The sequence below is a fragment of the Dendrobates tinctorius genome, unplaced genomic scaffold, assembly GCF_039654945.1.
Source record: "Dendrobates tinctorius isolate UK_male_01 unplaced genomic scaffold, ASM3965494v1 ptg000051l, whole genome shotgun sequence".
Classification (NCBI taxonomy): domain Eukaryota; kingdom Metazoa; phylum Chordata; class Amphibia; order Anura; family Dendrobatidae; genus Dendrobates; species Dendrobates tinctorius.
Window position 1 is genome coordinate 10,372,740 of NW_027361719.1, and position 13,384 is coordinate 10,386,123.

Genomic DNA, 13,384 nt, shown 5'->3' on the forward strand with positions numbered 1-13,384 from the left:
TGAGATGGGTGGGACCAGTCACCTACAAACCCACCCAGGGGCATGTGTCTGAATGCCCAAAGTATGTGTGTGTGTGTGTGCATGGCTAGGTGTCTAAAAGGACCTGCAATGAGGTCATAGCCATGTGATCACCTGTGGGTGTGGCTACAGACCATATAATGTGCCTGAGGTCTGGTCACATGGGGAGAGAATGTGTACCTGAATGGTTCAGGGTGCAAGGTCCTGGAGGGTCAGTGTTGGGAGAAGGATCGGCTCCCTGGAGCATGTGCTGCGACCTTGGACCTGGTGAGGCGTGAGTGTTGGACAGTCTCAGGAGGAGACGGACGTCCTGATTAGCACCCGCTGAGGCCCTAGACCTGGTAGCCGGTGTGTTGGGAAACCCTAGGAGGAGGGTTAGATCCCTGAATAGCACCCGGTGAGGCCTGTGTGTTGGACGGTTCAAAAGCGTGGATGGATGTCCTGAATAGCACACAGTCAGGCCACGTGTGTGAGCCGAGTCTGTGACGGCACTGCATTTGGGGGAGCCACTTCCTGGCTGTGGTTCTGGAACCGTGAGGCGGCCTAGTGAATAAGGCACTGTCCAGAACGGTGAACCCAGTGCGGCCGCTTCCCTGAGAGAAAGGACTAACCAAGAGTCGGCGTCGGGAGCAGGAGCTCCTAAGAGGTAACCCCGGACAGGCGGGAAATAACTGTGAGGCTATAGAGCCTGGTTGCTGGCTAATGCCCAGCCTGTGTGACCACAGGTCCGAGAGAGCGGAGCACTATCTTGAACATTCTGTTGAGATAAGCCTGTTGCGTATATGATTTATGCTGATTAATAAACCACCTGGACTGGATATGTTGAAAAAAACATGTGCCGGACCTGATTTATCTGCTACCAAGTGAGTGTCCCCCAAGACACTCAGTGAGCGCTACCTTACAGTACCAATGGAACCCCAAGAACAAAAAGTTTGGGAGTGTCGAGGCTGATCGCCATGTTCACCAATGGCAGCAGGTCTAGGAATAAGATCACTACTAGACTTCATATCAGTGTTTCAGATACATTTTGCTCTACAAAACATAAATTGTCTAATATTTGCAGACTGATTTATGGTACAACTTATGAACTGCTCACTTAATGTTTACTGTACCTTTAAAGGGGTTGTCGACTACTCAGACAACCCCTTCAAATTCCCCATGCTTGGCCATGATAAAAAAAAAAAAAAAAAAAGTATATACCTTCCATGCAGGTGCTGCTACTGTGGTGTCGGCACTTGCGGTCCCCGGGCTCTCGTGCAGATGTAGGACAGGGGGTTCCCGGCATCAAACAGCGCTACAGTTACTGTCCGACTTTGAACAAGGAGAGGAAGTCAGCACTGTGGCTGCTCACTCACTTCCTCTTCAAGTTCAATTTGTCTGAAGGCGGGGACAGGGATATAAGCGCTGATTGGGCGCCAGGCATCACATGTCATGATAGCCCCGAGACAGAGCGTGCCGACACAGCAGGAATGGTGCAGGCACGTGAGGAGAGTAAAGGCTTTTTTATTTTATCGGGGCCACGCGAGGGGAATGAGAAGGATTTATCTTAGTAGTGGACAACTCCTTTAAGTTGACAAAAGTTTCACGTTAGACTGACAGACCTAAGAAGTGTCCCGTACCTGCAGAGATCTGTTCATCGCCAAACAGGAGCAGGAAACCACCAGTTGAAAGATAAAGATGAGAATTAACACCACCATGTACTGACATTCGAGTTAAAGGTCTGGGAAATGGATATTTATTAAAAATTCATTTTACCCGATTTAAGGGAAAAAAAAAAAACCCACCCACCCTGAGACAATAATTACATTTTTGCAAGAAAATAAAAATGTGCTCTATAGCTATGGTAATAAGACAATCTGTCACCAGGTTTATCCTGTCCCAGTATGCAGCAAGGAGTAGTGATAGAACTCGTTTGCAGGGTTGTGTCTGTCACTGGATGTTGTGTTTTTTCAGAAAGTCCTTACTTACTCTTCCCCTTAGTAGTTGTCAATCAATAAAGTGGGGAAATTGGTCAAATCAGCAGCCAGAAGGGGAGACAGCCACCATGAATGTATACAATTGCTAGGCTCGAATTATTTCTATTTTACTTACATAGCACCATCATATTCTGCAGTACTATACATAAATCATTTTTATTGGCGTGCGGGAGGAAACGAAACCCTCACAAACACGGGGAGAACATACAAACTCCTGGTAGATGATGTCCTTGGTGGGAAGTTAACCCAGCGCCGCAAACAACAGTGCTAACCACGGAGCCACAATGCTGCTTTTATCACCTGATTTTATGAAATTTAGTTGCGAGATCTGGTAAGTGGCACACGGTGGACTCGGGGTCTATAGTATTGCTGTATTTCAGTTTCAGATAAGCATGATGCAAATATGAACGGTTGGTTTGCGGGATTCCCGGTAGAGTGGCTTATGATCCTTCTTTCACCGGGTCGGTAAAGACATCTGTCCATATTCCTCACCATGCTAGGGCCACAGTGGCTCTCATTCTGGCAGACATCCGCCTCTTACCCACTCAGCCAACAGTCTGTTAATCCTAACATTTCTTGTGTGTATACCTTTATGATGGATATTCTGCTTCCCTTCAGTGTCACATTAGAAGCCCTGACACTTTATCTTCCCATTACTATAGTTCTGCCACTGAAGTCACATCCATGTTGGCTCACCCAACACCCCCTTATTGTATAATAAAGATATGTTTAATATGGTTTTGTGCTGTATTTACGCCCTGCCAAAGTTATAGGGATTCTATATTAGTAATGCACAACGCATTGTGCAATTTAGGGGTCACTTCACCTTGTTATATTGCTTGGAGCAGATACGAGCGGTGGGCCAATGAATATACTATACTACAAGACGTGTTATATGGGGGGGGATGTTTTTGTTTTGTTTTTTGGTGCACAGAGTTATACCCTACTAGGATTCATGATCACACTTGCTAATGTATATCAATGGCTCCGAATGCCATCTGTGTGCTATTAGTATTTCACTTTTTATGGTTTTTATTTTCTGAAGAGGGTAACATTTCAAAAGGTGTAGAAAAATAAAAAAAAACAAACATTTTACATTATCTCTGGCACTTGACTTTTTTTTCATCAGCTGGCAGCGCAGATACAGACCACAAACTTTCCATTGTTTTTTATTTTTAATGGGAAAGAGAAGCCAAGCTTTTATTTCTTCCCCATACATGAAAGCGGATACAAGCGTTGTGAAAACCAGGACACTGCCTAAAAATGAGTAATGCACTACAGAATAAAGGTGGCCACTGATGTCTCATTGCCCATACTCGTACTGTGTAAGAGATCCTGACTGGCCGTTATGGCACCTTTAATAATCGGACATCACACATCACAGGACTGAATGGTTAAAGGATACAATAAACAGCATGACTTGATGGTGACTAACGGCTCCAATAAAGCCAATGATGGCAATCAGGAGGAGGAAAAATCCAATTGCTATGACTCCGCCGATAATGTGGAGACTGGATACTATGCCAAACTCTTTGCCCCATGCAGCCACTCCAATTAACAAGAGTCCCACGAGCTGAAAGAAAAAGAAATGAAGAAGAGTAAAGTCTAGGTATGTGAATGTTATTAACCATGGAAGGGGTAGATATCCAGATATGAGGAATACCACCACAACAAACTGGGCACCGAGTATACAGCTACACAGTGCAACATACAAGAACTAACGCGCTGGCCTTTTTTGCCTTACAATGGGGTCCACAGGGTTCTGTCATCAGCTGAAATGTGAAAATAAGAACAGTCTGCATATTTATATACATTTATATATTTATTTGGCCCACTGATCTCACACCTCTGAAAACAGTCCGAGTACAGACTGGCTGCGGGGCTCCTGTCCCAAACACCGCAGCCTCATAAGCATGTAACCCATCAAGTGTGACCTGCCAGACCCATGGCCAGCCTGTGCAGCATGGTTTGTATTCAGACTGTGAATTGAAAATGTGTCAAACCGACTTTACTTGAGTTCTACACCTATAGAAAAAAAAAAAAAAAAGAAAAAGTTTTAAAGTGGCTCTGCACGATATGGTGACGCATGGTTAGCACTGCTGTCCTAGAGTTGGGGGATGGAACGTCACCTGGGAGTACCGGCTTTGTGGGGCTGTTCACCCTTGTTCTTGCCTGGGTGTTGTTGGATTTCTTCTTACATCTCAAAAATAGACTTTATATATATTTTTTTAGAAGACGGAAGCATATATCAACTAAATCATTTAGTTGAAAAACATTTTAGGATACGTGCACACTAGGGTGAGGACTATTTTAAAAATTTTGCAAAACGAAAATGAAACCCCTTACATTGGTGGAACAATTCCATACAAATGACATTAGTATCATCAAATTTGTAAAATATTCAAAAAAGTTCCCCCTCTTTTTCATTTCAAAATTTTCGAAAAAAAGATTTTTCGTGTTTTAATTTAAATCTATAAAGAAAATATCTTTCTAAGTTGTAACAAAAAGTGGTATTTTATTCACATCTAGAACATTCTGGAATATTTTAAAATATTTTGTAATTTAGTATTAGCTTTTCATTTTCAGTGCAAAGCTTCAAGTTTTACGATCAAGAAGTGCATGACAGGTCATTCAGAAAATGTCTTCTAGAAATTCCAGCAACAGTGTAAAGGCAAACAGGTCTATCTGGACGAGGAATCTGCCCTCCTATTCTCAACATAAAAGGGATCCAAGTATTCCATATGTTGAAAAGCTCTCCAATCTCACGCGGATGCCAACGAACTGCCAAATTCTTGGAAACTTCAGTTTTCTGTTCAACAGCGAGAACCGGCGAAGGCAGAAGAAGAAGGCAATTAAGTGTTTGAAGGCGCACTGGTTGGTCGAGGAGTCATTAATTGACATTCCCAGATCTAACCAAAATGCTGAACGTGCTGTAAAACTGATGGAGGAGCTACATGCGAAATCGAAACAAATTGAATTTTTGAATCTAAAATTCATAGGAAAAAATAATTTTTAAACACTTCTTTTGTACATATTGTACTTATAATTAACTGTTTTATACCGTATTTGTTAAAAACGAATAATAAAAGTTGCTTAGTTATTACTATTATCGTTTCAATAATGCAAAATTGCATGTCCTTTTTTGGGGGGAAAAAACAATTTTTGCCTTATTTCATTTGAATGAAAGGGGGAACTTTTTTTTTTAAAAAATAAAAAAAAGCAATACTTATTCTTAAATAACCCATAAAAGTTCCTCCATTGCACATGGTTTCATAAAAAAATTTTTTTTGTCATTACACTAGTGCACACGATGCCTTTTCTAGTTGGATCCACTACTAAATCCACCTGAAAAAGCTCTAACTAAACGCACAAAAGCATGACCGTATGGATTTGTGTGTGAAAACTGCTTCATGTTCCTATGTTTAGGCATTTCACCATCTTACCGATTCAGATTTCCAAAGAAGCCATGGGGTTAAGCTTTTGAGGTTGGAAATTTTCTGCACCTATTAAGTAAAGTAGGTCTTGTATTTCTCTTTTTTTTTTTAAAAAAAAAAATAAGCAGAGTAAAAACACCAAAAACGCATCGGAGGAATGTAGCCAGTCTTGAACATTCACTTAAACACTCAGCTAACAGAAGAAGGGTATGTGCAGACGATCAGTTTACGCTGCGGGTTGGACGCTGCGTACTTGTACAGCGGTCAGCTGTTACAGCATAGAGGGTGGGATTTCAAGAAATCCCATGCCTACTATGCATCCAGAGACACCCGCGGAGACGGACACGTGGCTCGACAGTCCAGACTGCAGCATGTCAATTTCTAGTGTCTCCGCAAGAAAAATTTCACCTGTACAATGTATTGGATGCGGTGAATCTGCACGGTTCAGTGAACTCATGAGGAATCACCTGCGTTCAAAAGACGCAGCGAACGTGCGCTGTCAATTCTGGCACATACCATAACAGAGCTGGTAGGTAGACAATGTAACCTATAGGTGACCCAATCACTGGCTACACGGTATGGGCTGCTTAAGCTAATGATTCTGCAATAGCCAATGCTGTTGGATTATGTGACTTATGCTACTTGTTTGGTTCATGATTTATTATATAGTTATCTAAATATTGGTACAAATCTGTTTTCGCCTACATGAAGAGGCCAAGTTTACAATTCAGACCACTGTCGCTTTATAAGGTTATAGCTCTGGAACGCTTCAACGGATCCCAGCGACTCGGACAATGTTTTTTCATGACAGCTCGTACTTCGCGTTAGTGGTTCACCTTGGTCGATATGACTTGCGTTTATTTATGAAAATATCGAAAGTTTTGCACAAAAATAATGTTAACATTTCGCAACTTTCAAACTTTGAATTTTTCTGCCCACGAACAATAGTTTTACCACACAAGTGATAATAAATAACATTTCCCACATGTCTACTTTACATCAGCATCATTTTTTTTTTTTTTTTTTTTACATTTTTTTTGTTAGGAAGTTAGCAAGGTTAAAAAAGTTTATCTGAAATGTTTCATTTTTCAATAAATTTTTTTTTTTTTTTTTCCTTTTCAGGTACCACATCACATTTGAAGTCACTCTGAAGGATATGACAGAAAATGCCCAAAAGTGACACCAATCTAAAAACTGCACTTCTCAAGGTGCTCAAAACCGCATTCAAGAAGTATATTAACCCTTTAGGTGCTTCACAGGAATTAAATGTGGAAGGAAAAAAAATGAAAATTTTACTTTTTACCACAAAAACGTTGTTTACCCCTAAATTTTTCATTTTCACAAGGGTAACAGGAGAAAACGGACCATACAACTTGTTGTGCAATTTCTCCTGAGTACGCCAATAACCCATAAGTGGTGGAAAACTACTGTTTGGGAACACGGCAGAGCCCGGAAGGGAAGGCGAGCCGATTGAATTCTGGAATGCAATTTTGGCTGAAATAGATTGCGGATGCCATGTCAAGTTTGAAGGGTTCTTCACATGCCAAAGCATCAGAAACCCCCACAAGTGAGTCCATTTTGGAATCTACACCTCTCGAGGAATTTATCTATGGATGCAGGGAGCATTTTTAACCCTCAGGCGATTCAAAGAATTGTATAACATTGTGATGAGTCAACAGAAAATTACCATTTTTTTCCACTAAAATGTTTTTAATTTTCAAAATTGATAATAGGAGAAAATAAAAGGTACAGTTTGTTAGGCAATTCCTCCTGAGTACGCCATTACCGATATGTGTTCAAAAACTACTTTTGAAGCACAGTGCAAAGATCAGAAGGGAAAAAGTGCCATAGTGAAGTTCAGACTTTACTAGAATAGTTTGAGGGTGCCATGTCACATTGGCAGAACCCCTGAGGTGCCAGAACAGTGGAACCCCCCATAAATGACATTTTTACATTTTCACAAGGGGAAATGGGTAAACATTGAACCAAAATTTGTCACACTAATTTCTGCTGACTGTGGCGATACCCCATATGTGGCTGTACAGTACTGCTTAGCCACACAGCGGGACTCTAGATGGAAAAAGCGCTGACTCTTGGAGAACAATTAGTTTCCAGACTCCATATACAGAGCCTCTAGGTGCCAGAAGAGCAGAATCCCTCCTCAAATTACCACATATTGTAAATTACACCCCTATAGGTATTTATCTACAGGTGTAGTGACGATTTTGACTTCATAGGCATTTTCCAGAAACAAGCAGCAGTGGATGTTGCCGAGTGAATACTGCAAATATGCCATTGTAGTGCCCAGTACATTCCAGTGTCCAGCTCGTGCTTCTGGAGACATGCACCCAAAAATTAAGATGGCTCTCATTGCTACAGAAATGCCAACATGTGATTTAAGCATTATGTGAGGTTCAGAAGGGAGGGGGGCATTTGGGAGTGCAGAATATGCTGGATTTCTTTTGGGGCTTTTACAAAGCCTTTGTGCTACCAGTAACATGGAAGCCCCCTATAATTCCACTGACAGATTACTAACCTAAGGGAACTTGCTTTTTTTGTGGATTGATTTGAAGCTTTGACTGGGAACATATTTATCCTGTGCTCTATGATGAGCACTTATATTGGGGTTTCCATCTAAAGCTCCGAACGTGATTCAGATGAAACCCCCGAGGGATCCAGTCATCATAATGAGGCAGCAGAGTTACTATGGACTCGGTATGGCCTCTGTTCAGCAGTGTTCTTCTTTACAGAGGTGCAAAAGACTGTGGCCGACCAAGCTTTTATGCACACTAGGGTGACCGCAAAAAATCGATGTCGGAATTTTGTCCATCTGGACCCCACAAAACGATTCCCCTTTCCAGATATTGAGATAGCCAAAATTTGAGCTCGATCAAACGACGTTAACCCGTAATAAATTGCTCAGTAGCACAGATGAACCATCAGAGCACGCTAGGGTTGTAAATCCAAAAGTTAGGAAAGAAAAATTAAAAGAGGTAGGAAGTAACCGACTTTAACGACCTTCTGACAAAAGATGAAGAACAAAAGCAATATGTCCTGCAAGTTGTAAGCAAATGCCGAGCATTATATTCTGACGTTTCAAAAACTACTTTAACAAAAGCTCTAGAATAGATTAGATAACTATGTAAAATTATCAACTCATGTAGGTTAGCGTGCTCTGATGGTTCATCTGTGCTACTGAGCAGTTTATTAGCCATTAACAACTTTTCATTGTCTGTAATGGTGGGATCAAAAAACGATAATCCCACCAACTCTGCATTCAAATACCACAAATGGTTCGAAAATTTGGTCAGGGCTATTTCTGCAATGTTGTTGTCACATTCTTTATAGTCCAACAGACTATGCAAAATACCTAAATCTTAAAATACCTCAATTTGGATTTTTTCAAACTTTGAGCGACGAGCGGCACAGGTTAACGTCGTATGATCGAGCTCAAATTTTGGCTCTCTCAATATCTGGAAAGGGGAATCGTTTTGTGGGGTCCAGACGAACAAGATTCTGACATTTTTCCCCCCCCATATGAGATCCGGTCACCCTAATGCACACTTAAAAAGATGGACACCACCAGTTCACAGGTCCTATGGCGTCCACAGCGCTTCCATCTGCCTCACTATAGGGAATCTTCCGCCAGGGATTCTGTCTGAATCACGTATTTCAGAGATTTACATGGAAACCCTGGTTAAGCACTCAGAGTAGAACGCAGGATAACTGTGGACCGAGCTTTATTGCAATCTTAGGGAAACAGAATGAACAAATCAACAGCAGGTCAAGAGTTGGATTCATATATTTTTCACAACATTCCTTGTGCGGTATAAGTGATTAGGCGACTTTAATCTTCAGGTCAGTGCGATTACAGCGATACCAGATTTATACAGTTTTTTAGGTTTGTCTATTATCACACTCTAAAATGCGCTTTTTTTTGTTAAAAAGTATTTTAAGAACTATAATTTTTCTATGTTTTTGCTGACAGTCATGTGAAGGTTTGTTTTTGCAGGACGAGTTGACATTTTTATTGGTATCATTTTGGGGCACATCACTTTTTTTTTAAATCGCTTTCTATTCTGATTTTTGGGAGACAGAATTAACAAAAACAGGTAACTTTATTCACCGAGTCCGTACGATTAAGGCGATTCCATATTTACGTTTTTTTTTATGCTTTGCTGCTTTTACACAAAAACTATAGAGCTATAACTTTTTTATTTCTCTGCTGATAAGCTGCTATACAGCTCTGTTCTTTGTGGGATAAGATAACGTTTTCAGTGATACCATTTTTAATTTACAATCGTCTATCCACTTATTGTGGTTTTTGTCACTGTTTTTTTTCTTTATTTTTTATGGTGTTCACTGAAGGGGTTAACGAGTGTGACGGTTTTAAAAGGTCGAGTTGTTCCGGAACGCAGTGATGCCAAATGTGTACTTTTCTTTTTAGTTTATTTTTGTTTTACATAAGTATTTATCGGTATATTTTTTCTCTTTTTTTGTTCTTCATTATATAATTAAAAGAAATATTTGTTTAATAAAAAAAACCAAAAAAAAACAAAACACTCTTTTTTCACTTTGCCCCTCTGTGGGACTTTAATATTTTTTTTTTACTCTGATCGTTGGTATAAGGATATGAGCACACAATCAGTAAACGCTGCGGGTTGGACGCCGTGTATTTGTTACAGCATAGTGGATGGGATTTCAAGAAATTCCATGTCCACTTTGCATCCACAAACGCCCGCGGGTCACTCGTGGAGACAGACAAGTGTTGCGTCTTTCCAGCATGTTAATCTCTCTTGCGGAGATGCTAGTCTCCCACAAGACAAATTTCACCCATAGTATCTGTTGGGCGTGGTGAATCCGCACGGTTCAGTGAACACATGCGGATTCACCTGAATTCAATAGACAGCAGTGCTTTGGACACAGAACATGCGCTGCGTTCAAAGTGCTGCCAGATCCAGATCGACTGCCCATACCCTTAGGCACTGCAATGCACCAGCACTGCATTATACTTGTCAGTGCATCACTGACAAGGTCACCTTTTAGACCATGCTGCTGGCTCCTGTGCCCGCATGATTGTCAGGACAGGGTTAAATGGAATCAGAAGTTTTTTTCTACCTCATCTGAGAGCAGTGTAATGTAGGAAGAGTCCCTGATTGCAGAGCTGTATCACTTAGTTTACTGGGTAAAGAAGTGTGAGTTTTTAGATGCAATATGTAGCAGGGCTGAGAAAGCTAACCCCGCCCACACCAGGGGGCGTGGTCAGACTAGTGTAGTCCAGCAATGCTAATGACAAGGTGATAAAACCTTCACTATAAGTAAACCCCACCACACAGGGTAATAAATAACACAATGTTCAAGTCTGTGACTCCGCCTCTCTCTCCTGCTGTGTTCAGATTACATAGCAAAAACCTGCTGACAGATTCCCTTTCATCTCCGGTATAACACAATTTATGTTGCTCTCACATTGCAGTGGACAGCGTCTTGGTGTCTATCTCCAGTAGTTCTATACGCCCGAAAATGATGCACAGCAGGCACCATTATATAGTCTATGACCCTGCCGGCGCATATGTCCAAATCCCATTTTACGGTTTGGGGTGGCCTGGACACAGGACCCAACGAGACCCATGAACGTGGAAAGAAGCGCAATTTGAAAGTACCCTTAGGAGAGAGGCGACCCATCAATGGAGGACTCACTGAGCAGAAAATTGGCTGAGTGTCATCTGCTTTACATATAGAATGTGAGGTCAGCCTGACCATACTCCGCTCCACGGATGGGGGGACATCGTACAGCATCTGCTCTTACAATATTGCATTTAGCAGATTACACAAAATCAGTAAAGAAATACAGAACACACAGATTCTGGATCAGGTTGGGTTCCTCTTGAAAACAGAAATCACGGGCGGTTTGTACTTTTTCCCTGTCTGTTGAAAAAAGTGGAAAAACAGAGTCAAGGTCACATTCTAGTACCTGCCGGGTCGGCCAGATAAAAGGCAGTGAATGAACTGGTGACACTGCCAAAGAGCCAGCACAAAGGACAAAAGTCACACAGTGCAGAAACCAAACCAAACACTAATGCAGCAGAGGTTGTGGACAGAGCAAGAAGTGCCCCTTACTCAGTTTGGCATGTAGAGACTCCTAATGCTGCACAAAAACATGGCTGCTGTATTCCAGCACTACAAGTTGTCCATTCACTTCAAGGAGCCGACTTCCAAAACCAGAAAATATGGGGTCGTGTGCATTCATCTTTAGGTTACATGCAGACGACCAGAAATTCTTCCATCCAAGAAAATAGGGTCGATTATGCAAATCACAGTGTAATCGATCGATGCTCTCAGACGAGAAGATGGAGGAAAAAAAAAAGTCACCATCTTCTCCATTCTGCCAGTCTGTGCAAATCGGACTGAACTCCGATGTCATCTGAGTGCAGTCATATGGTTTCCCACACACTCTTTGACTTGCATGGCTGAGTGCGATCTGCATAATGGATCAGACTCAGACATGCAGCATTTTTTTTCCCCTCGGAAAATCTCTGTCCAAAGGAAAAATGAACAAAAAAACAACAATCTGATCTTTGATCCTATAGAGTAACAAGGAGATGAGTGCAATACGTTGAAACGACAGATAGAACTTGCCTCATCATCCTCCTTATGGGCTTAAATAAAAGGTGACTGACTCTTCAGTCCGCCCCGGAGCACCAGAATCTCATCACCTGAATGCAGATTAACAACAACCACAAGATGGATTTCATCAACCAAGGTATCATTGTTATCAGTGTAACAGTGCCAATCTGTTTACTTAGCAAAATCCTGCCGCAGGTTCACTTTAATGGGAGGTGCAGGAGACATGCCGAGTCCAGTGGTCCCATACACAATGAATGGAGCGGGGATGTACATGATCGACCACAACTCTATTCATATGGGTTCTTTGGAGCCCCGGTTCTCAGGATTTGTGGGTGTCTCAGCGGTCAGACCCCTATTAACTATTAAGTAATCCCCTATCCTTTGGGATAACTTCCAAACTTAATACAACCCCTTTAAGCAGAGATATGATCGTGTCCACGGAGACTCTCTCAAATGAGGCCGAGTGCACACCATCACCAAATTAGTCAGACAAGTAACTAACCTCCATAAGCAGTGGATGTGACTGGCTCAGTGTGCAGCTCTGTGTGCCCCACAGTGGGCAGCTCTGTGTACCCCACTGGCACAGTGCTGCCTGCCATTTACATGCACTGGTCTAATCCGTATCCTGCGGGGCACATGAGCTGAAAAAGAATGATGCTCGGAGGTGCCCCTTCTAATGACTAGCATTAAGACAAGTCACAAGAAAAGAGTTGGTGCACAAAAGTGCTCATTTTATCTGAAAAAGATAATCTTCATTAGTGTCCTGCACAAGCCAGCATGGACAATACAGGTATACAGATGACCATACACTGACAGCCATTATTTTTCACATATGCAAAACAATAGTGCAAATGCCATCAGTGTCGGGTCCCTGCGGCAGCCCGTCCAGCCAGAGTCGGGTCCCTGCGGCAACCCGTACAGCCAGAGTCGGGTCCCTGTGGCAGCCCGTAGAGCCAGTGTTAGGTTCCTTTGGTAGCCTGTACAGCCAGAGTCAGGTCCCTGTGGCAGCCCGTAGAGCCAGTGTTAGGTTCCTTTGGCAACCCGTACAGCCAGAGTCGGGTCCCTGCGGCAGCCTGTACAGCCAGAGTCGGGTCCCTGCGGCAGCCCGTACAGCCAGTGTTAGGTTCCTTTGGCAGCCTGTACAGCCAGAGTCGGGTCCCTGCGGCAGCCCGTACAGCCAGTGTTAGGTTCCTTTGGCAGCCTGTACAGCCAGAGTCGGGTCCCTGCGGCAGCCTGTACAGCCAGTGTTAGGTTCCTTTGGCAGCCTGTACAGCCAGAGTCGGGTCCCTGCGGCAGCCTGTACAGCCAGAGTCGGGTCGCTGCGGCAGCCCG

The 13,384-nt window shown here is 42.6% G+C and overlaps 1 protein-coding gene across 1 annotated transcript in view; it reads right to left on the bottom strand.

Moving 5' to 3' along the window:
• The window catches only part of TSPAN31 (tetraspanin 31), a 31,363-nt gene that overhangs the window by 10,129 nt on the left and 7,850 nt on the right, over positions 1-13,384 (bottom strand). The window contains exons 2-3 of the mRNA XM_073576777.1: positions 3,400-3,567; positions 1,638-1,718 (exon numbers count right to left, since the gene is read on the bottom strand). Of these exons, the coding sequence (XP_073432878.1) occupies positions 1,638-1,718; positions 3,400-3,567 (249 nt within the window). The remainder of the gene's footprint in view (positions 1-1,637; positions 1,719-3,399; positions 3,568-13,384) is intronic.